The sequence below is a fragment of the Notolabrus celidotus genome, chromosome 13 (genome assembly GCF_009762535.1).
Source record: "Notolabrus celidotus isolate fNotCel1 chromosome 13, fNotCel1.pri, whole genome shotgun sequence".
NCBI lineage: Eukaryota > Metazoa > Chordata > Actinopteri > Labriformes > Labridae > Notolabrus > Notolabrus celidotus.
This window is the reverse complement of record NC_048284.1, coordinates 7126296-7151521: the sequence shown is the minus strand read 5'-3', so window position 1 is coordinate 7151521 and position 25226 is coordinate 7126296. Positions and strand designations below refer to the sequence as shown.

At 38.3% G+C, this 25226-nt stretch overlaps 1 protein-coding gene across 1 annotated transcript in view; it reads left to right on the top strand.

The window, feature by feature from the left end:
• The first annotated feature begins 13104 nt into the window (after nucleotides 1-13104).
• sgk1 (serum/glucocorticoid regulated kinase 1) overlaps nucleotides 13105-25226 on the top strand; it is a 62434-nt gene continuing 50312 nt past the window's right edge. The window contains exons 1-3 of the mRNA XM_034699867.1: nucleotides 13105-13206; nucleotides 15431-15574; nucleotides 16039-16213. Coding sequence (XP_034555758.1) covers nucleotides 16091-16213 — 123 coding nt within the window. The 5' untranslated portion in view covers nucleotides 13105-13206; nucleotides 15431-15574; nucleotides 16039-16090. The remainder of the gene's footprint in view (nucleotides 13207-15430; nucleotides 15575-16038; nucleotides 16214-25226) is intronic.

The window sequence follows — 25226 nt, the reverse complement described above, 5'->3', positions numbered from 1 at the left end:
CTCAACGCCTCATGTTTGACTTTTTTTTGTGTCCAATCGTGTTGCTTGTATGAGCAGTGACAGAGGTGTTGTACAACAGCCTTGTGCAGGAAAGGGAACAAACAGGAGGCTGACACTCGTGCTTGTAAACATGAACAGTACGACTGAAATGCATACATGTGGTTTACCTCTGGCTATGCTGTAGTACCGTACGTGTAGTAGTCGTATAAATGCCATTCATTACTGTGTCTTAATGTTCCTGTCTCGTCATTACAAGCAGTGATAACTCTTTGTCACCATAGTCAGTCAATTCAAGTCACAACTAAAGATATCTCGTATACACTGAAGTGTTTGAGAGATCATTTCAATTAATTATCTTCATCCACAGACATGCAAACACAAGACAGGCAAAACCTGCAATAAAACAAAACTATGACCACTCTGAGAACGTATTGAATTTTTTGTACGACACAACGACTCAAAGTCAATAACAAGGGGTCAATCTGTGACCGCTGTTGCAAGTTAACAACAGAAAAACATGCAATGAGGCAAGAATGAGTTTATGCAAATGAAGCAACATTCTTGTCATTCTCACTGTTCTTGTTGTTTTCATGATTTTTGTTATTCCCAAGTCTCATTGTTCTCATTTCTTGCATATTTTCATTATTCTTATAGTTATCTTGTTCTTGTTATTCCCATTATTATTCTTGATGTTCTCATTATTCTCTTTAAGCTCATTAGACTTGATACCCTCATTGGCTACGTTTACATGAGCCTCTTTAATTCAGAATTAAAATTAAATCCTCTTAAAAAAGATTAAAAATGACCTTGTAAACACCTAAATCAGAATGAAAATGACCATTTCGAATTAAACTTAAATCTGAAGTAAGTGTCTGGTTTATTCTGATTTTAAATCCAAATTGAATAATTCCTCGATCATGTATACGTTCATTCAGCTTTAAATTAATTCCTTCCCATGTCCTGTCGCGATGACGCACCTATTCCAGGATGACCGTCCGAAGCAAGCGTTGGACTAGAGCCGAGACTACTTATTTAATAGGAGCCTTAGAAGAAATGGATATCATGAAAAGAGCTGATGGACGGAAGCATAAAAATGTGGACCTTTTTAAAGCTGTAGCGTCCAGGTTAATGGAGGGACTTGTCACTTGTGTGGTCTTCCATGTTGTAACCGAAAATAAAAGAAGCAGGAACTGGAGTCTGTTTTCTTCTGGTAGACGTAAATACATCACGCCCGCCCCTGTCCAATCAGAACCCTTCCTAACCCCCAGACCTTAAGTGGAATTGAATAAAGACGATTAAAAGTGTTTTCCATGTAAACCTCAATTCAGAATTACTATTATTATTTAATTCTGAATAATTAATTCCAAATTAAAAAACATCATGTAACCGTGGCCACTGTTTTCATTCTCATTAGTCTTGTTATTTTCATCATTCTAATATCTCTCTTGTTCTTGTTATCCCCATTCTTATTCTTGATCTTCTTGATCCCTACACGGTCAGACTCCAGAATACTTGTCAGAACTCATTCACCCCTACCAGCCACCTCGCCCACTCAGGTCCAACATGTTACACCTTTTAACTGTTCACACCGTACACACCTCAGCACTCGCGGTGACAGAGCTTTCTAGGCTGTAGCCCCTAGGCTCTGGAATGCTCTGCATAATCTACAGATGTTTTTTAAGTCTACACTACAAACTCACTTATTTAGGGAGGCTTTTAGTTGATTCTCACATAACTTTTAATGCTTTTAAGGATCATGTAACCTCCTTAATTTGTATGTTGTCTATCGGTTTTAACTTTCTTTCTGCATGTCTTGTCTTTGTAAAGCACTTTGTGACTGTTGTCTGTGAAAAGCACTATATAAATAAAGTTTACTTACTTACTTACTTACTTACTTACATACTTACTTACTTACTTACTTCCTTCCTTCTCATTATTCTAATAATCCTCTTATTCTTTATCTCATTCCTCATATTCTTATGTTCCTTATTCTCTTTATTACCAAGATTCTTGTTGTTATCATCATAATAGTTACTCTGGTTACTGTTAATTTTCATTTTCCTTATTATTTTACCATTCTAATAGTTCTCTTATTCTTGTTATTCTCCTTCTGGATATTCTCATTACTGTATTTCTCCTAATATACTTGATACTCTCATTATTCTTGTCACTCTTGTTATTCTCAATATTCTGATAATTCTCTTATCCTCATTCTCAATATTCTTTTATCCTCATTATTATTTTCGTGATTTCTCTTGTTATTCCTGTTATTGTCATGATTCTCATTATTGTCAAAATACAAGGTATTAAAACTGTTCTTGTTATCCCATCCTCATCATTCTCATTGTTCTCGTTCTCTGTTATTCTCATTATTATTCTCATCATTATTCTCATCATTGAGTTCAAACGTTTGAACTGACTCAACAGTATTATGTGACGCTGCTTAGCAAAAGCAGATCAGCCTTAAGATTCCCCTGAGATCCTGGGATACATCAGTATTGTCATATAATACATAATACACCCCTACTTACTGCTGAAGTATGAGATAGTATCTCACATGACCCTTTCTTGCACTTTAACTCACAGCAACCAAAACTGATTTTACAGATTACCTGAGCAGACAGATTTCAGAGCCACGTCTACTGATCCTGCTTGTTGCATATGGAATAAAGAGGTTTTTGTTCTAATGCGCTGAGAGGATAATTTAAACTGCAACGTGTCTGGGGGCAATTAGTCTCCCTGAACAGGTTGTATTTTGATCTGAGGTATTATATAAAACACTTAAAATGCCTTTGCGTTTGGAATTTGCTGCACCAACAAACTTACCCTGCCTGTTACTCAGAGTGGGATCATGCAGGGTTGGACAAAAATAAATACATTCTTGATGTTGAGCCAATAAAATCAGGTAAATGTTGCTCTAGCACCCAAGTCATATTTAGTCCAAGTGTTATTATGGCTTTAGATTATATAATGCTTTATTAGGCTTCTTTTTTTAACCCGTCTGTCTGGCACTCAGCCCCAATTCCATTCATACCTTCTGTACAGTGTTAATCTATCTAAACAGGGCCCAGTCGACTGCTAAAACAGCTTGACATGATGGCGTATAACAAATGTTACTCAGAGAGGATGAGTAGCTGTGTATGTTAGGGACATTTTGTACATGTGTGAGATTTTAGCAGGGTGGTTGTACAAACAGAAACAGCTCAGTTAAGTTAAGCAATATAAACAAATGGGACATGCATCAATGAGTCATTTAGTTCCTGTGCTGATTTATGCCCGAGTGTTCATTGTTCGAAGAAGTTTAGTTTTAATTCATTTTTTGATGTTTCAAATAAGGGACCGGACATCATGATTGACAAATATAGGCTTCTGCTAACAAAACAACATTCGCATTTTCCCCAAAGACCTATAATTTCATACGTCACAGGTCCACAATGGTATTGACAGACCTTTGTTGTTGCGATACAGTGATATCAACGATACCTTTACCTGCAAGCCTGCTCATCGTACCTAAAGTCTCTAAAAATAGTATGGGAGGTAGAGCCTTTAGCCATAAGGCACCTCTCCTTTGGAATAATCTACCTGTCAGGTTCCAGGATGCAGACACCCTCTCTACTTTTAAGAGAAGGCTTAAAAACTTTCCTTTTTTGATAAAGCTTATAGTTAGAGCTGGCTCAGGCTTGGACCAGCTCTTAGTTATGCTGCTATCGGCTTAGACTGACACACTGAGATCCTATCCCTCTCCTCTCTCTCTGTCTATGACTTACTTGAACTCTCCCTGTCCACTTAAAGTTACCAACCATAGACCTTTCTGGAGTCCCTGAGCTCCCTTAGCGATGCAACCCCTCTAGCAACTCTTTTTCAAAAAAGCGACGAGCGACAAATCTAGCGATTTTTTCTGGTGTTTAATGGAGACTTTTTGAGACTGACGTGAAAGCATGTATCGTTCTTACTCTTCTCAGCGAGCAGTGGATGCTGCTGTGAGTCCCTCCTAGGCTGCATTCAGAGCAGGAGGCATTCACCTCTCAGCATTTAGACTGCAATTGTATCATGCATGTACGAAGACACTGCTGGCTGATACTGCCTACTATCCCTTTTTGGTCCATTTAGATACTTAATGTTGATTGTGTACACTAAAAATGTAGAAAATGTTATGGTTGAAAAATGTCATGTTTTACTTTGATTTGTTGTAGGCCCCTAAGTGTAGTTATAAATATATTTAGGGTGTTTTTTACTCTCTTTTAGTCTCTCAACGTAACACATCTCTCCTGTAGCATCCATTATATTTGAAATTATGCAAATTAGGTGATGACGTCATTTAGAGACTTCTAGCGACTTTTAGGACAGCCAATAGCTACTTTGCTCACTGAGTAGTTGGCAACACTGGTTAGGGACGTTCTAGACTCCAGCAGCAACAACTACTACTATCTGTCTCACACTATCATCTCTCTCTCTTCATCCCCATCGATCCCTCTTGCCAATCTCAACACGGTCTCAGCAGATGTCTGTCTGTCATGAGTCTGGTCTTGTTTAAGGTTTCTATCTGTTAAAGGAAGTTTGTCCTTGCCACTGTAACTTGCTAAATGCTGCAAAGTGCTCTGCTCATGGTGGATTAAGATGAGTCCTGTCTGTAAGATGGGTCTGGATCTTATCCAGTCTTGATGTTGGGTCTTTGTTAATAATTTAACAGTATGGAGTATGGTCTAGACGTGGTGCTTTATAAACAAAGATTGACTGATTGAATGATGTCGATAAGCAAAATAAACATTTAGATAAAGGATAAAACATGTGGGTTGACATTATCTCCCTCTTCTTTAAGGTCTTTGTAATTTATTATATTTTTACAATAGTATCTTTGCACTTCAGCCTTTCCCTGTCTCTCTCTGTTTTGATGGTCTGACTCGAGTCGTAGTCACGCGGCTCGACTGCACACCTCCGTGAAAGTACCTAAACTTTAGAATTTCTGTAAATGTCAAGGCAAATGAAAGATTATGTAGAATAAAGTCTGAGTGAAGAGTCTGACTCGCAGCGTGTCGCAGTCGCTGCTTCTGATTTAGCTGACTGAGCACAGTGATGAGAGTCGGCCACTGAGCCTTTGTAATTGGTTCTCTCCTCTCCCGCTCTTCCTCTCTGTCTCCTCGGCTCAGCACTGCAGTCTTGTCGGTCCCACTGGGAGTTGTTTCATGGCTGCACTCCCTCCCACGCACACACACGCACACACACACACACCAACAGCACGGCACTGTACCCTGGCACACAAAAATACACGAATCCTCACACAAAAACACCACGATCACTGGCACGTGAGGGTGTGTGTGTGTGTCCCAGTAGATCCTCACAGCGCATCCTCCCCTTTGTAACCACCATCCCAGCAAACTCCCACGCATATCACACACACACACACACACTCACAAACACACATGCCCGCACACTGGCATCGTCGCTAGGCACGTGCCTATATGTGCGCCCCTCATTAGGCGGTGATAGATTCGGTGAGCTTGACTTAAGGTCCTGTGAGAGCTTTGAGGTAAACTACACCTAATGAGAAAGTATCAAAGAGACTAACACACACACACACACACACACACACAAAAACACAAACATAAACACACTCACTAACACTCAAATGGTGTTTTAATCTCTGTTTATTACCCAAATATGGACGTAAAAGTGAATTTATGATGTTTACTGCACCCTGCATTAAGTTGCAGGTGGCTTTCCATCACTTACTGACTCATCCGAATACCAACACACACACACACACACACACACACACACACACACACACACACACACACACACACACACTCACACACTTATAACTTTAACCTTGATCCTCTCTCGTTCAGCACGTTTTTCTTCCACAGAAACAAATGTTGTCAGTTTGCAAACACGCTAACAATCTCCCAGTCAAACAGGTGTCAACACAATGCACACACACACACCCAGACAGACATATTCATACACACTCCTCCACCCGTCCTTCATATTTGAAGACACTATGAGCTTTGTTGCGACTCCTGTGCCAAGCAGAGTTACTATTTTCAGCACAGGAGAGAACTTGTGAGTGGCAGCAGAGTACTAAAGAAGCACTTTTCCCTATAGATGCCCTTTGCTGCAGCTTCTGGGTGCAGAGCAGGAATATGGTTAATTTATGAAAGTGACTCAGAGCCAAGAGACGCTTTTTCTGAAGTGTAAGGCGGCGAGAGACGTTGAGTGGATGGGAAAAAACGACTTAAAAATACAACTTTCTACCAATACGGAGATGCATCCAGACTGGTGCATATGTGGGAGGGAATTTGGCGCCGTTATTCCTGGCGATGAGCTCACCTTCGGGTGTCAACGGCCAGACTGTCCCTTCACAGGAAACGGTCAGCCTTGGCGAGGAGACAGCCTATGACTCTGCTGTTCAGAGCTGACAGGAAGGGCTAAGGAGGACAACGGAAATCAATTGCCTTGGATGCTGAGGAGACAGGTCAAAGGTCAAAGATAAAAAATAAAGAGCAAGAGGAGGAGAGTGTGTCTAAAGAAATATTTTCGTCAACCCGTCTTCTGCAGTTTTCCTTTAAACAAACTTTATTTTATATGCTGCCTCTGGCTGCAGAGTACAGGTGGGATAAAGTATTGATAGAGATGAGATGGAGAATGCAATCAAGCTTCACTCACCTGGGATGGGTGGACTTCATGAGCTACAGAGTCCACGTGACAGTTACTGCTTATTTCAACAAGTGTGAAATGCATCCCAAACTAATCCTTCATTTTACCTTCATAGGTGCATTTTGTGTTCTATCATAAATTGTGATGTATCGTTAATGGATTGTTTTTTAATATTTTGATTAGTGCAGTATCACTGTATTGACATGTTAATGATTTCAAGTGCTAGGTACCCTGTATGGTATGTTACGATGGGTTGTGGCTGTACATTTTGTCTTTTAGTAATGTATCATATCAAATCGTATCGTTTTGTATCATATTGTATCAAAGTTTTATATCCTTTTGAACAAATTGTTTTGTTTTGCATCGTGTCGTGTCGTTTTGTATCGTACTTCTTTTAATGTATCACAGAGTCAGGGAACATTTTGCATCCTGTCCGATTGTTTTGTGTCGTGTCATATTGTATTGTATCTTTTTGTTTCATTTTGTATCCTATAGTTTTGTATCGTATCTTATTCTATAATTTTGTATGGTAACGTATAATTTTGTTTAGTATCGTTTGGTATTGTACCTATTTGTATCGTATCCTATCATATCATGTTGTATCGTGTCGTATGATGTCATATTGTATCGTATTTTATCGTATCGTGTCATATCGTATTGTGTGATATCATATTGTATCATATCGCGTCATGTTGTATTGTATCATATCGTATCGTGTTATGTCGTATTGTATCATATCGTGTCGTATCGTATTGTATCATATGGTATTGTATCATGTTGTGTTGTATCATATCATGTTGTATTGTATCATGTCGTATTGTATTGTGTTGTATTGTATTGTATCGTAATGTATTGTATCATAACGTGTCATATCGTATTGTATCATATTGTATCGTATTGTATCATATCGTGTCGTATCGTATTGTATCATAACGTGTCATATCGTATTGTATCGTATTGTATCGTATTGTATCATATTGTGTCATATCGTATTGTATCATATTGTATCGTATTGTATCGTATTGTATCATTTTGTGTCATATCGTATTGTATCGTATTGTATCATATCGTGTCGTATCGTATTGTATCATATTGTGTCATATCGTATTGTATTGTATTGTATCATATTGTATCATGTCATATCGTATCGTATCCTATCGTATTGTATTGTATCATATCGTACCTTATCATATTGTATCGTTTCATATTGTATCGTATTGTATCGTATCGTATTGTATCGTATCATATCGTATCGTATCGTATTGTATCGTATCGTGGGGTATCGTGTGGTATCGTATCGTATTGTATCGAATTGTATCGTATTGTATCATGTCATATCGTATCGTATCGTATTGTATCGTATAGTATCATATCGTGTCGTATCGTATTGTATCATATTGTGTCATATCGTATTGTATCGTATTGTATCGTATTGTATCATATTGTGTCATATCGTATTGTATCATATTGTGTCATATCGTATTGTATCGTATTGTATCGTATTGTATCATGTCATATCGTATCGTATTGTATCGTTTAGTATCATATCGTGTCGTATCGTATTGTATCATATTGTGTCATATCGTATTCTATTGTATTGTATCATATTGTATCATGTCATATCGTATCGTATCCTATCGTATTGTATCATATCGTACCTTATCATATTGTATCGTTTCATATTGTATCGTATTGTATTGTATCGTATTGTATCGTATTGTATCATGTCGTATTGTATCATGTCGTATTGTATCATGTCGTATTGTATCATGTCGTATTGTATCATGTTGTATTGTATCATGTTGTATTGTATCATGTCGCATTGTATCGTATTGTATCGTATTGTATCATGTCGTATTGTATCATGTCGTATTGTATCATGTCGTATTGTATCATGTCGTATTGTATCATGTCGTATTGTATCGTATTGTATCGTATTGTATCATGTCGTATTGTATCATGTCGTATTGTATCATGTCGTATTGTATCATGTCGTATTGTATCATGTTGTATTGTATCATGTCGTATTGTAACGTATTGTATCGTATTGTATCATGTCGTATTGTATCATGTCGTATTGTATCATGTCGTATTGTATCATGTCGTATTGTATCATGTTGTATTGTATCATGTCGTATTGTATCGTATTGTATCATATTGTATCATGTCATATCGTATCGTATCCTATCGTATTGTATCATATCGTACCTTATCATATTGTATCGTTTCATATTGTATCGTTTCATATTGTATCGTATTGTATTGTATCGTATTGTATCGTATTGTATCATGTCGTATTGTATCATGTCGTATTGTATCATGTCGTATTGTATCATGTCGTATTGTATCATGTTGTATTGTATCATGTCGTATTGTATCGTATTGTATCATGTCGTATTGTATCATGTCGTATTGTATCATGTCGTATTGTATCATGTCGTATTGTATCATGTTGTATTGTATCATGTTGTATTGTATCATGTCGCATTGTATCGTATTGTATCGTATTGTATCATGTCGTATTGTATCATGTCGTATTGTATCATGTCGTATTGTATCATGTCGTATTGTATCATGTCGTATTGTATCGTATTGTATCGTATTGTATCATGTCGTATTGTATCATGTCGTATTGTATCATGTCGTATTGTATCATGTCGTATTGTATCATGTTGTATTGTATCATGTCGTATTGTATCGTATTGTATCGTATTGTATCATGTCGTATTGTATCATGTCGTATTGTATCATGTCGTATTGTATCATGTCGTATTGTATCATGTTGTATTGTATCATGTTGTATTGTATCATGTCGTATTGTATCATGTTGTATTCTATCATGTTGTATTGTATCATGTCGTATTGTATCATGTCGTATTGTATTGTGCACCTAGTTATCCCTACATTACTTTAGAGGTGTAGTCCTTATTTTCACTCTGGATTTCAGAGCCTTCTGGAACCAGAAAAACATAACTGTTTATCAACAATCTTCAGAAAGTGATTCATCCTGAAGTTGAAGAGAATAATCCACAAGAAACAGAAAGTCTCAAAACAGACATGAAAAACAAACTTTCAGATTCTAGTGTTGTATATTTTAGGAGTTTTAAAAATTTAGAATAAGCATCCAGAAATAATGTAACAGAAAAACATTTTCTTACAGCATAAGTTATGTTCGCACTGTCAGTTCTTCCCTTCAGAGGCTCGGGTTTCATCAGAAAGTCCAGTCAAGCCGAGCAGAGCTGCTTTTTCTCTCTGTGAAGGACTAAGAAGGATTAACAGAGATTTTTTCCCCCTGCAGGTCTTGTTCAGTATATGATCAAAACATGCCCAGCGGAGCTCATTAGCAGACCGGGATATCAAGTGCACATCACCTCTGACCATCACACTGACTTAAAACAGCCTCATTTGGCTTTCTATTAAAAGTTCTTGTTCTAATCGAGCTCTCTGATGATTCTGTGTACATAATAAGCTTTAACACTAACACTACCAAGGTAGTCATTTTGACTGCTTTCAAAATATGCAAAGTCATAACTTTGTTTAAAGAAAACCTGTGAACCAATAGGACCCTGACTCTTCCTAAATGTGTGTATATTTTATTCTAACATTGTATCATCATTAACATTTCAAAACACAAAAGAGATCTGAGTATCACTACCTCAAATTACCATAGCAGTCAAATTGACTGTATGATGTTATGATAATGGTTAGGGTTAGGAACAGGGTTAGGGTTAAGAATAGGGTTAGGGTTAAGAATAGGGTTATGATTAGGGTTAGGGTTATGATTAGGATTAGGGTTAGGGTTAGGAATAGGGTTATGATTAGGGTTAGGGTTATGATTAGGGTTAGGGTTATGATTAGGGTTGGGGTTAGGGTTATGAATAGGGTTAGGGTTATGATTAGGGTTAGGGTTATGATTAGGGTTGGGGTTAGGGTTATGAATAGGGTTATGAATAGGGTTAGGGTTGGGATTATTGTTATGGTTATGGTTAGGGTTAAGATTAGGGTTATGATTAGGTCTAGGGTTATGATTAGGGTTAGGGTTATGACTAGGGTTAGGGTTATGAATAGGGTTAGGGTTAGGGTTATGATTAGGGTTAGGGTTATGATTAGGTCTAGGGTTTTGATTAGGGTTAGGGTTATGACTAGGGTTAGGGTTAGGGTTATGAATAGGGTTAGGGTTATGAATAGGGTTAGGGTTATGATTAGGGTTACTACCTTGAATGACAATAGCAGTCAAATTGTCTGCATGCTTTTTACAAGGGGTGTCATATATCACTACCTGCTACATTTTCCTGGTCTTTGTCCTGCTCTGTTTGTTTTGTTTTTTATGCTCTGTGAAGCTAAAATCTAGCTTTAGCTTCACTTAAAACCCAAGAGAGGCAAAAATGACAACTAGAATGTATGTGTAATTTCAAAGAAGTTATGATTGTGTCAATGAAATAAATGAAATACTCATTCATTATTATTTTCATTTTGTGTCCTGATGTGTTTTTTAACCAATTCCATCAATTTATTCTTAGATCTTTTTACTGATTATCCAAATTATATGCAAATAATGTCTGAGCAGTTAAAACCACTGCTATGGTCATTCTAGTTGCAGAATTCTGGTAGACCGAGTGTCAAAAGATGCACACTAACACCATCCCCCTACATACTGTATCATGTGCTCTTCACAGCTGGAGGCTTCATATGTGATACTTTACTCCATCTCACTCACTTTGAGGAAAATCCATAAATTATTGACATTGCGATCATTTTGGCAATTCTCTGAACCATTTAAGCATCGTTGTTATTAATTATTAATCTGCTTCGTTTTAAAACCACAAAAGCAGAAGAGGATCTTTGGCTCTTTTGGGAGATCACAGAATAATTTATGTGCCATAGCGCAATATATATTATAGATTTGAGAGGAACTGTTCTTGTTATGTAAGACTGTAGCTGCTGTCAGACTATAAAATAGCACCCGGGAACCCTTCAAACCCTGAGAGGAGAATTTTTGGAAACTCCTTTTTTTAGTTTTATGACTGAATTGAATAAGGAAAGCACTGGAGCTCGAATGCTTACACCCAAACTGGTACTTTATTCCTTTTTACCAGGGCTATGCATTGAGAGGAGAATTAAAAATGCATTTGACAGTTTAAGTGATGAGTTATCACTTCAGTGCAGTGTATAAAGCATGCATTCAAGGACTAAGTGCAGCATGAAAAGGTAAAAGGACCACTTCTGCAGGTGACTCAAGTGTAAGAGGTGTTTAAGGAAAAATGGTTACCATGCAGAAAAAGGCATTACAGCTTCCGTTGCTAAATGGCAGGCTTCCCTCTGTTTCCATGCAGCTGGGTGCAAAGCTGATTTCAGCGATCATTGTTCCGTGTTATTACCGCTGAGTCACTGTTGATTGGGCCTCTGACTGATCCTGATTACAGGGAATACTGCACAGTCATTGTTTCCCCCCCTGTGAGGGGAACTACATCTGTCTCCATAAAGAGCTGAGGCAAACTGACTCACTTGCTGTGTAATAAGAGTTTAATTTCTGCAGAATGCTAACCCCAGTGTTATTAAGAAATACCTCTTCATTTGCACAGCGTGTGGAGGTTGTTTTTTTGCTCTCATTGATTTATTTATCAGGCTCTTGGCTTTTTCCTTTTTAATTGGTTTTGTTTTGATCAATGCAGTTACAGGGGATGACATTTTACCTTTGTACTAAATAACACACTCCAGTAAACTGATTCATTTCAATATATCTTTGCGTACTAGACAAATTGTATGTATGCAGCAACTTTTGGCAGCTCACTACAAACTAGATGAGCTTCAAACAAGATTTGGGACACTGAGCACTAATCAAGTTTTAGGATTTAGCTAAAATGATAAGCTGTTGTTTGATCAGTGCAAGTGGAGAAATGTGAGTTTAATTAGAGGAGACACGTTAATGAGTTAAATATAAATGTTTATTTTACAGTCAGAGTGTTTGTGTGGCTTGAACTCTAGGAATATGAGTGATTGAAGGCTGTCTGCCCCGAGCAGCAGCAAAATATATACCCCCTCTGTGCAGTCCAAAACTGGAGGCAGAGGTGCTGGAGGATGATTAAATACAGGGTTGGAATGATTTGCAAACTTTAAAATCTGTTTTTACTTCCATTCCAGACAGCGTCACAACTTTTTAGGGAATTGGGGTTGTGTATTATTTACGAAGGTGTGATGACTGCAAAGATTCATAACAGTGATGTCCCAGAATTAGAATCTAAAAGCAGTAGCTATTAATACGGCAAAACTTCACGTATGTAGTATTATTAGCCGGTCACATCATGACCCTGGGCCATCTTATTGTGCAGTCCTGCCCCCTCCCCTGCAGTGTGTGGGTGTGTCTGTTTGGGTGTGTCTGTTCCGTTGTGGGTGTGTGCCAGTGAACCAGGTGCTGATGCAGGTGCTGCCTCTGATTGGTCTGTTCAAACAGAATTGCTGCTCCAGGATTGGATGAAAATGGACTTAACATGTTTAAATCTCAACTGCTGCAGTCTGCTCTGCTCTTCTTCTGCCACCTCCAACAGACCAGTGAGTTAAAAGTTTGCTCCTCAGAAACATCTCACTCTGACACTCTGACTTTCTTCTTCTGATGCTTTTGAACTCTTCTTAAGAAGAATTGAAAATATTTCGTTAGCTACTGAAAACCATAAGGATTCAAACATTCAGTAGTAAAGGCAATTCTGTCCATTATTAGTGATCAGATCATTTGGCTCAACTCAGCAGTGACTCTTTTGAGCTCCCAAACGGCTCTTTATTATCCTTTTGGCTTCTATTAAATCAGACATTTGTATCATTGTTTTGAGCTTGGATTAATGAGTGTGCATATGTTCTACTTTAACTATAAATGGTAGTTACATCAAACAATATCATTCCCAGAAAAACACTATTTTGCATGCAAGCACCGTCCTTCTGAACACCATCATCGCCCTGTCCCTGCATCTGATTGGTCACACAGCACAAACTTTGACACTGTATCCAGTCAGTGCGTGTTGTGCTTGTAGCTGAGCAGCAGGATTGCCAGGTCTGGGTGAGAAAACCAGCCCATCAGCTAATAAGACCAGCCCAAAACCCAACCCAATGCCACAATAATGAGTACAACTGAAAAATAAGCCTAGTCTTAAACCAACATAAGACTAAATTGATCAATCAATCAATCTTTATTTATATTATTTATATGTTACCTCAAGATGATTTTACAAACAGAGCAGGTCTAGACCGTACTCTATGTCAAATTATGAACAGAGACCCAACATCAAGACAGGATAAGATCCGGTCCCCTCTTACAGACGGGACTCAGTCTGATCTCATCTTTATCCACCATATGCATCGTACCTTGCAGTATTTAGCAAGTTACAGCAGCGAGGAAAACTTCCTTTAACAGGCAGAAACCTCTAACAGAACCAGACTCATGTTAGACAGGCATCTGCTGAGACTGAGCAGAAAGAATCAAAAGAATCCCTTTGATTCTTAGTCCTTTCTCTTTCCTCCTCCTCCTTACTGAACAGTATGAATTAATTGTTCTTACTTCATATGCATGTATGCTTCGTATTGCCGCTCTCAAACAAGGGCCGGCTTGTTTCCTTCTTGTACAAGAGCACGCTCTTCACGACCGACACATCACAACAACAAGAGGAATCCATAAATTTTCACTCCAGGCAACCAGTCATGACACAAATGACTCACTCATGTTTAACAGGATCTGAACAGCTCTGAGTGATTTGTTTTTTACACAAACAAATCCTTGGATTTGGCTGTAATTATGATTCAGGTCACACTTTGACATTAGCTGCTATAACAGCCTCAGGCTGCTGGCGTTAGTTAGCCGCAGCGAGCAAAGGTCAAGTTGAGTCTATTTTTTTCTCATCATTAGTGAAATGAAGTCAGTCAATATTAGCTTTCGATTCACACTAAAGGATGTGCAACCACACAAATCTGCAGATCTACAGTTTTTTCCACCTGTAACAAATATCTTGACCACATTCGAGGAGCTCTAACACGACCAAGGTTTTATTCTTCATCCCCTAGCATCACTTTTAGGCGGTACACCTCGCTTAGTGAAGTGCCATGTTTCAGCTTTATCGTTCCTGTGTCACTTCAGGAAATTAAACAAGGTACAGAGGCAAGGGCATACACACATATGATGAGGGATGTGTGTGTGTGTTTCCCTGCATGTGTCAAATCCAACTGGACCATAGCTGTCAGGACAGAGCGTACGCTACATTAAACCCCTTACACGCTCACTCTGGTGGAGATATTTTTGGCGTCCCTGTCCTCCTCCATCCACAGTGGGACGATTTAAGAGACAAGAGAAGAAGAAGAAGAAGAAGAAGAAGAAGAAGAAGAAGATGAGGGAAACATAGAAAGAGATAGAGGTGGAGGTTCCAGAAACAACTGCAGCAGAAACATGAACGAGAGGCTGAAAAGGGGGAGGGCAGAGCGGTGATGAGGGACAGCGAGGGAGAGAGAGAGAGGGAGGGGGAGACAGCATCTGCTCACTGCAGAGCCTTTCATTGATAAAGTAGCGCTGGAGGACTGCAGCTGGACACATCACACTCGCAGCATCCTGCTCGCACACACACACACGCACACACTTCTTGGTGTTTGTTTACACGGGCACACAGAGGACACACACTCTCTCCATCACTCTAGCAGTGACATCTTCTTAATGAGCATCATCGCAGACTCTCCCTCCTCTTCTCTCCATCCTCCTGTGGGTATTTAATCCTCCGCTCTTCATCATATTCGTGTTCAGTTCAGAGACAACGGAGAGGAGACACCTGTAACTGAGGAGCAGGAGTGGGTGCGTCTGATCTGGGACCAGTTTTGGGCAGGAGTCGTCAGATTAAAGACAGGCTGCAGCGGGATCAGTGGGACCAGACAACACAGCAGCACAAAGGTACGCAAGGATGGATGCACATGAAACACACACACACACACACACACACACACAAACACACACTTTGTTTAATGCACAGGCATGGATGTACTTCACACACACACATCGGGCAGTTTGGAGGTGTTTTCTGAGTGCTGTAAACAAAGCTGTTCCTCCTCGCAGCAACAGGAGCTGCTTCCCTCCTCCTCCTCCTTCTCCTCTTTCTATCTTTTCATGTGCATCTTTCTCCCTCACTTTTTTCTCTTTCTTTCTTCCTCCCCTCATCTCCATCCTAAACCTTTTTTGTTATCATCTCATTGCAGCATCTCTCCCCTCCATCTGCCTCCTCAACCTCCTCTCGCTCTCCTCCTCCCCACATCCTCTCTCTCTCTCTCTCTCATTTGCTGTCCCACACTCGTCCCTGCAAAAGCCACATCTCTCCTCCTCATGCCTAAGACAACTCTCTCCCTCTGTTTCCCCCTCAGCCTGTCCGTCATCCTGGGATCTACGGAGGCAAGCGGCGTGCCGGTGTCGGCCATGAAGCTGGTGAACGGAGGAGGAGGAGGAGGAGGTTGTGGTGGTGGTGGCGGAGGAGGAGGAGGAGAGAAGACTGCTTTTTCCTTTAAGAAGTGCTCGGCTTTCCAGTTTGTCAAGAGGAAGGTGAGTTTAGGATGACACACACACCAACACACACACACATTTTGGAGTGGATGCATGCGTGAGTGTGTGCCCACACGGCCAAAGTGAGAGGTGTGTTGGCTGAGAGCGGAGGTGTCACAGCCGGAGTGTACCCTCTCGTGTGTGTCGGTGTGTGTGTGTGTGTGCCAGAGATGATGTCATTGTGAAAGCTAAGCTGGGTTAATCAGGTGTAACATTTGGCTGCCTGTGTACCTGTGTTTACTATGTGTTGTTGTTTATGTGTGTACATGTGTGTGTGTGCTTCCATATACTGTTGCTTTACAGAAACCACAAGTGTGTGTTGTGTTGTTATGATGACATCACTGAGTGGACCAGGTCCTGTAGTTAGGATCTACTCAGCAGATCCTGCATTATGCTGCAGTGCTGTCACAAGGCTGCGTAACCTTAATGCTTTGTTTTCATGGTTTCCTCAGTAAACGTGTTTTGAGGAATGCTGACTTCTGCAAAAACAAAAGGACAATCCAGGAATTTAAAATTCTCAAAAACCAAACTTTACATGCAGGATTTGAAGTCTAGCTTCCTGGCTTGCTTTAAAAAAGGTTATAAGATGTTATAAAACATGTCTGTGGTGTTTTAGAGTAAAACTGGTTCATCTGTGCTCCTCTGACTTTATTTACTACTTTTTAAATTAGCAGCAGCTTGTTATCATTATCATTATGGTATATAATATACTTTGCGTTGTACCTTCTGTGCACCTTCTGAACAAATCATCAAACTGCTGAATACATGGACTGTAACCACCAGCAAACTAAACATTATACCCCTTATTACCTTCCTACCACTTAACTATACAAACAAGTTGACTCTAAATATTGATCAAAAGATGGTTTCATTGATTTAAAAATGACTTTTTTATTTATTTAGTCACAAAATTAGTGCTTTAGCATTCTTAACAGATGCAGAAAATAGCAGCCTCACCTGTGGATAGAAAAATAGACAGGCTTTTTATTGTGATTTTAAAAAGAAATACATCAAAACAGCATTTCTGTACAACAACGTTACAATCTGGTAAAAATAAATACTTCAAATATTTATACATAAAAATATAAATATATTTACATTTGTCCCTATGTAAATAAGTTATTGTATGGAGTGTGTTAGTGATAAATAAATAAACAGCACTGTTCAGTGTATGACAGAAATACAGCCCTGGGGCAGTAAGTGGATGTTTGTATGTACCACAACTAGCAAAACAGTCTGTACAGTAAATAAGTTATTGCACAGAGTAGGTTAGTGTATAAGGTTCTCTTTCCTGTATTTTTCTGTAGGTGTTTTGCTCTAACTCAACCAGTCCTGTTTTTTTCCATACCATGTTGCAGTTAGCGGATGGTTAGTGTCTGTTTTCTTCAATTTGTTGGATGTGTCTTTCACTCCTTTCGCTCCTTGTGTGTTTTAATATCTCTCGCTAATTTATGCGCTGTTTTCCCTCGTTTACTTGTCTTCCTTTCTCTGCTGGTAACTGGTGCACGCATTAGCTGTGTTGAATAAGTCAACTGCACATTAATCTGCAACTTTCTGTGATGTTGTTTTATCATCTCATCAGTCACCTCATTGTAAAAGTCAGGGGCTCTGACTCTCAGATGTCAATATTAGCTCGTTTTTGGAGTTGTTTGTAATTGTCAAAGAAAAATGTTGAGTTTTTATTTATTCATTTATTTATTTGTTTTAGGATTTACAATTTGTATTACTTAAAGAAATATTTTTGTAAACATTCATACATTTGCAGAATATTAAAAATAGGCATAAAACAGAAAACTAGTGTATCTGCTTCAGTAAACAAAAAGAAAATAAAGAAAAATGAATACATAAATAAATAAATGGAAAGGAAAAGGATCAAATAAAAACATAACCTACACACTTATCCATGTGTTTGCAACAAAATAATGATAATAAAAAATAAATAAAAACAAATAAACACAAATACATAAAAAAGAAAAGACAGGAAAAACAGATCAAAAAAATAAAATGTCATATTTTGAGCTTTGATGTTGTCAAATTAGAATTTATTCTTTTTTAAACTGTTTTCTGCCATTTTAAAGAGCATTTAATTCATCACAGTATTTAGGAAATACGTGGCTAAAAAAATGTCTTATTGTTAAACCCTTGAAGAAAGGTCAAATAAGGGTCAGGGTGAAATGATCAGGAGTGATTCATTGATGATTCATCATCTAGAGAATTATTAACCACATTTATTTTACGTTCATAATACTGAAGAAAGTAAAACATGCATATTTTACACTCTAACACCGTAACACTACATTTTCAACGTTCAACTATCAAACTTGATAATAGACCATGAAGCTAGCTTTAACTAGTAATGTATTACTCTTAAGCGTGTCACAGTCACTGCAAGGATAAACAGATGTAAATAATCAGCAAGATGCTAAATTCAGTCAAGTAAAGCTGATGGACGGGTTACCTCGAAGCTTTTAAGATGATGAAATCTAATAAATCAAAGGTTATAGGCGTGAAGAAAATTAACTTTAAGTGAAATGTTATCCAGTGAGTAGTTGATGTAAATAATGCAACACAGTCGGTGAAGTCAGGTGAGAATAACTGCTGCTATGATCTTTTATTTTTAGATTTATGAGCTTTAGCATATCTGCTGCAATCCGTCCAAACCTCCACAAACATTCGCAGCGCTCATTTAAAACATGCCAAGCTCGACAAACACTTCAACTTTGAGCTTCCCTCAATGCTGAATTATTTGCAGTTGATTTACATGAGATCAAAGTGGAACACGGTGTACTATGACTGTGGGGCACGACGGGTAGGAAATGACTAACATTACTTCCAGCATGTGATGGAGAGGAGGGTTGATGCACTCACTCAATAACCACTGTATTGCTTTGGGAATATTGCGCAACATTATTTTTCCCATTATCCAAACAGTGTGATATAAAAGAGAAAGCCAGATCAAACAGTACGGCTTTATTGCACAGGTTATTGTGTTCCCTTTAACACCTTGAAAGCCTTGGGGAGTGAGTATCATCCAGGAAAAACGACAAATAGAGAGCAATCAACAATCACTGCTGTGATGAATGTGATGCTTCTGTGTTGCCGGGTAGATTTAGTCCACTTTTCTCGTCCGGTTGTATCGTTGATGAGTGTTTACGCTCTCTGTAGGGTGGTCCAAAGGGATCATGTGTAGGTCTCAGATGGTGTACAGTATGGTGTGTATCACTGATGACTCGGCGTGTTAGGATGGACAGATTGTGTTATGTTAACACCCACGCACAAACACACATGCACTCCCACAGGCATTCTGCTGCTGCTGCTGCCTGAGTCTCCCATGGGACATGAATGGATTCATGTTTAATAGCCTCAAGATCTATCTATCTATCTATCTATCTATCTATCTATCTATCTATCTATCTATCTATCTATCTATCTATCTATCTATCTATCTATCTATCTATCTATCTATCTATCTATCTATCTATCTATCTATCTATCTATCTATCTATCTATCTATCTATCTATCAACAATCTATCAACAATCTATCTATCAACTATCAACTATCAACTATCTATCTATCTATCTATCTATCTATCTATCTATCTATCTATCTATCTATCTATCTATCTATCTATCTATCTATCTATCTATCTATCTATCTATCTATCTATCTATCTATCTTTGTGTAAATCTAGCTCTCCTCTTGTCCTAACTAAGGACAGCAGAAGCTTCCAGATACGCATCAGCACACAGCCCCAAATCAGAATTAATGCCTGCTGCTGTTCAGGGTTTATTTGTGTCTCTATTTGTGCCCAAATAAGCCTAATTATATAACAGGGAGAGCACGAGTCCAGATTGAGCACTGTGTGTCATACAAATGACTGAAGGGAAAGATGGAGGAGAGGATAAAATCGATAGCAGTGTCTGTGTTTGTTTGCTTTTGTCTGTGAATTTGGAGTCTTGTGGGGTGATGCAGAACTGTTGCACCAAACATGACACAGACTATTGAATATTAAATGTTGATTGAACATGCTATTAAGGCAATTTCAAATAACTTCTCTGAAATTTAAATCTAATTGTAATCAGTTTCAGGAGGTGTTTCAGGGGGTGGTTTGGGGTTCAATGGGCGGTTTGGGGTTCAATGGGCCTGCTGAAACCTGCACACCCCAGGTTCCTTTCAGGACAATGTCAGTTCAGCCTGCTCCTTAATTAAAAAAACAAGGGGATATTTTCCTGAATACATTTCAGGGACCAAAATGAATTGTGGTTTTAAAACATTTATGCACAACTCGCATTCAAATTAGCGTAAAGCTATGTATGCTGGGAAAAGTTACTACGTCCAGTCAACTTGATGAGGGCAGCTCGCTACATGGAAACACAACGAGTAAAACAGAAATTCATCAGTCACAGCCTGAGGGACGCACCATCCCATAATATTTGATTTTAGGTGAAGGTTTTATGAGCATACCGCATCAAGTGAGGACATTAAGATATGCTGTATGGGTGACACCATCGTTACCATCGCTGCTGGCATTATAATGCATAATATACTGTATTATAATTATCTTGCCATATTATTATTATTATGTTATATTACATTATTATTCCAACTACAACTCATGGTCATATTACATACCCATATTATTTGTATTTATTGCTTAATTTATCATTACCAACCATAATCACACCATGTCAACCTGTCACTACTGAAATGTTTTAATACTGCCTGTAATTACTTCTATTTAATTTAAATTCCACTGTAACATTGTATATATCTAAATTGTATTCTAGCTTTATTTATCTATTTTTATTTTTAATCAGTTTATTTATTCATTCATTCATTTGTTTTAGGATTTACAATTTGTATTACTTAAAGAAATAGATTTTTGTAAACATTCATACATTTGCAGAATATTTAAAATAGGCTTAAAACAGAAAACTAGTGTATCTGCTTCAATAAACAAAAAGAAAATAAAGAAAAACGAATACATAAATAAACAATGTCTGGGTTGCTGTAACAACTGAATCCCCCCCCCCCCCATTATAAAGTATTATCTTATCTCATCTTATCTTATCTTAAAATATAAATATGTAAGAAGAATGCTGAGTTGCATCCCAAGAACACCATACCTACTGTGAAGCATGGGGGTGGAAACCTCATGCTTTGGGGCTGTTTTTTTGCAAAGGGGACAGGACGACTGATCCGTGTTAAGGGAAGAACGAACGGGGCCATGTATCGTGAGATTTTAAGCCAAAACCTCCTTCCATCAGTGAGAGCATTTAAGATGGAACGTGGCTAGGTCTTCCAGCATGACAATGATCCCAAACACACCGCTCGGGCAACGAAGGAGTGGCTCCGTAAAAAGCATTTCAAGGTCCTGGAGTGGCCTAGCCAGTCTCCAGACCTCAACCCCATAGAAAATTTGTGGAGGGAGTTGAAAGTCTGTGTAGCCCAGCGACAGCCCCAAAACATCATTGCTCTAGAGGAGATCTGCATGGAGGAATGGGCCAAAATACCAGCTACAGTGTGTTCAAACCTGGTGAAGACTTACAGGAAATGTTTGACCTCTGTCATTGCCAACAAAGGTTATGTTACAAAGTATTGAGTTGAACTTTTGTTATTGACCAAATACTTATTTTCCAGCATAATTTACAAATAAATTCTTTAAAAATCCTACAGTGTGATTTCCTGGATTTTTTTTCTCATTTTGTCTCTCATAGTTGAAGTGTACCTCTGATGAAAATTACAGACCTCTCTCATCTTTCTAAGTAGGAGAACTTGCAAAATCAGTGGCTGACTAAATATTTTTTTGCCCTACTGTATATAATATGTAATTAATATATATGTAATGTATGTATTTGAATCTTATATGAAAGCTTTGGCAACAACATGTCTTTGTTCATGCCAATAAAGCATAATTGAATTGAATTGAATGAAGACAGGTAAAGAAAGTTTCTGACATCAAACTCCTCTCTGTGGTTTTGTGATGTAACTTGGTGTTGCAGCTGTGTTAACAATTCATTCCCGCTTGGGGCAGGAGTCTCCCTCTTTTTAACCAATTCTCCCGCCCCAATCAGGACTTGTAATGTCTCCCTGTTTCACGTAATTCCAACCTTTATGTAATAAGTGTCATAAGACTTGGCAACCCAACAAACAGCAACAGGCATGTCACTTTGCCAGTTCACTGCTCGCTCGCTCGCTCGCTCTCTCTCTCTCTCAAAGTCCTTCAACATTTTCTGAAAGTTTAGTCATTTTTGGGGATTTTTTTTTTACATTTGACATGTTTTCCTAAATTTAATTTGATGTGAGTCTTGTAATAATTATATATACTCTTATATTCTTATATAATAATCAATCAATCAATCTTTATTTGTATAGCGCCAAATCACAACAAACGTTATCTCAAGACGCTTTTACAAACATAGCAGGTCTAGACTGTACTCTATGTTAAGTTATGAACAGAGACCCAACTTTAAGACAGGGTAAGACTCAGTCTGACCCCACCTTAATCCACCATGAGCATTGCACATCGAAATATTTAGCAAGTTACAGTGGCAAGGAAAAACTTCCTTTTAACAGGCAGAAACCTTGAGCAGAACCAGACTCGTGTAAAGGTTCATTACAAGTCTTAAGTCTTTAACTCATCACTGCTCCATGTATGCTCGAGTTGGCTGGACTGCATTATCTACCCCTAGACTAAATTGCTGGCATGTCCTTATTTATTAGGCGATTCTTAACCCCTCTTCCCTCTTATTTATGTGATTTTATTCATTTAAGAAATACTGGAAGCTTCAGTCTCCACTCTGTGACCCAGTCACAAAACTTGTTTTTGCTTTCGGTCCCCAGAGTGAGAAAATTGGATTGTAATGGGACACAATAGTTTTAGATCCTCTGGCCCTGCAGCCTGGAAACCTGCTGCAGGAGAACTTGGGTTTGATTGAGCTTGTCTCTTTAAATGTTTTTAAAAGCAGATGATTGAAGGCATTGGAGAGAGATGCATCATCTTGTAGATGCTTTGACTGATGACTTTCTGTTATGTGATCATGATATGTTGTTATGTTTTAGAGTTTTGTGTTGTTTGTCTGTAACTTTGTTGGAATGTGCTGCTGCTGATCTTGGTCAGGACACTTGTAAAAGAGATTAATCTCAATGAGGTTTCCCTGGTTCAATAATATTCAAATAAATAGAAAATAAAATAAAATTAATAAGAGACTGAAAACAGATTGAATAGGCTGACACCCCAGAAAATCTCCCTCGTACTCACAGTCTAATGTTGGAGGGTATCAATCAATCAATCAATCAATCAAGCTTTATTTATATAACACCTTTCATACAAATCAAATGCAACCCAAAGTGCTTTACAACGATTGAAAACAAGAAAGAAGCAGAAATAAAACAATGGCAAGACATATTAGGGGAAGATAAGAAGAAGAAGAAGAAGAAGAAGAAGAAGAAGAATCAAAAATAAGAATAACATAAAATAAAATAGAGACTAATGCATACCAAAAATAAAATATGTGTACTTAAAATATGTTAAAGCATCAAAATTAAGAATGAAAATTGTTAAAATAAATAGATTTAAAAAGGGTAAGGATAAGAGCTGAAAAATAAAACTAAGGCTAAAAATATCAATAAAACTAAGTAGATAAATAAAAATTATGAAAAAGGTATGAAAGAGTATGATGCATTTGTTAGCCCTCATACCTAGTATGACCACCAGCCTCCACTGAACAACTCTATCACACTTTTAAACAGCAAAGTAGATGTTGTAAGTGAAGACAGAAGTTGTAAACAGATGCCGTGTGAATGTGCTCAGACATGCCACCCCTGCATGAGTCAGCGCTGAAGTTGGGCCACCACAGTCCAAAAAATTCTGGACACACCCCTGGTGGCTTATGCAATATTTTTTAAACATGCAAAAAAACATTTAGAAATAAGATTATGTAATGAAAAGATCCTAACTGTGGAGCTGTGTGTTTGTGTCAGATGAGTGAGTGTTTCAGTCTGGATGCCACCTCTTATTTATTTTATCATCAGCGTGACATGATAGTCAAACAGTTTTGATGCATGTTATATAACACACACACACAAAACATTTCTCATCTTCCTTTGAATGTAAAAACACATAATAATCAAATTCCTCAAATTGGAAGTAGAGTCACTCACAGGCTCACTCAGCTCATGTTTTGTGTGAGAAAACTTGTGTCATTCTTTGTCGAATTCATCATTTCGTTGCGTGTAACTCGACTTCTGTGTTAGCCAACAGTGGTTTGCTTTATTTGTGCACTGACCTGCTGGAGCGATTCTCCAAGTTTGTTTTTCTCACACCCCGATGTGCCTTGACATGCTGTCTGGCTTCCCTTCGACTCAGGCATCCTATCTCAGTGTGTGTGTGAGTATTTTTATGTTGGTGTGTGTCACATCTGCCTAGACTCTGCTGCTCAGTCACACAGGCCGGTGTCCCCACAGAGTGTGTTTGCCGAATGTTCCACTCACACAACAGGATGAGATTTCACACAGATTCTCATAAAAATATTGCCTTTCTCTCCCACCGTGTCTCCAATTTGATGTTGACTCCCCAGTTTAACCACCTCTCCTCTACACACTCGTACACACACCGGGTATTACAATATGTGATGGTGCTTTTTCTGGAAAGATGCAGGAGCGGCATGCGTGTGCAATGTGCGTGCATGCATCAACTTGCACATGTTGTGTGGAATATATGTCATCACTAAGCACAACGCCTCACTAACTGTTTGTTTTCTACGGCTGCTAAATGTGGACATCTGTTAGAAGAAGAGCCTTAATTACTGTTTATCCATTACAACAGCAACATATGGATTGAAGTCTCTTGTTTGTCTGAAGTTTAGCTGACATAAAGCAAGCTAGGAAAAATAGGATTTTCAAATTTTCTTCATCATATCTAAAAGTGGCATTAACATGCATCAGGTGTGTGTGCATGTGTGTCACTGTGTGTGCTGCCCCTCTGATTCATGTGTTCAAAGTGTGGCGCG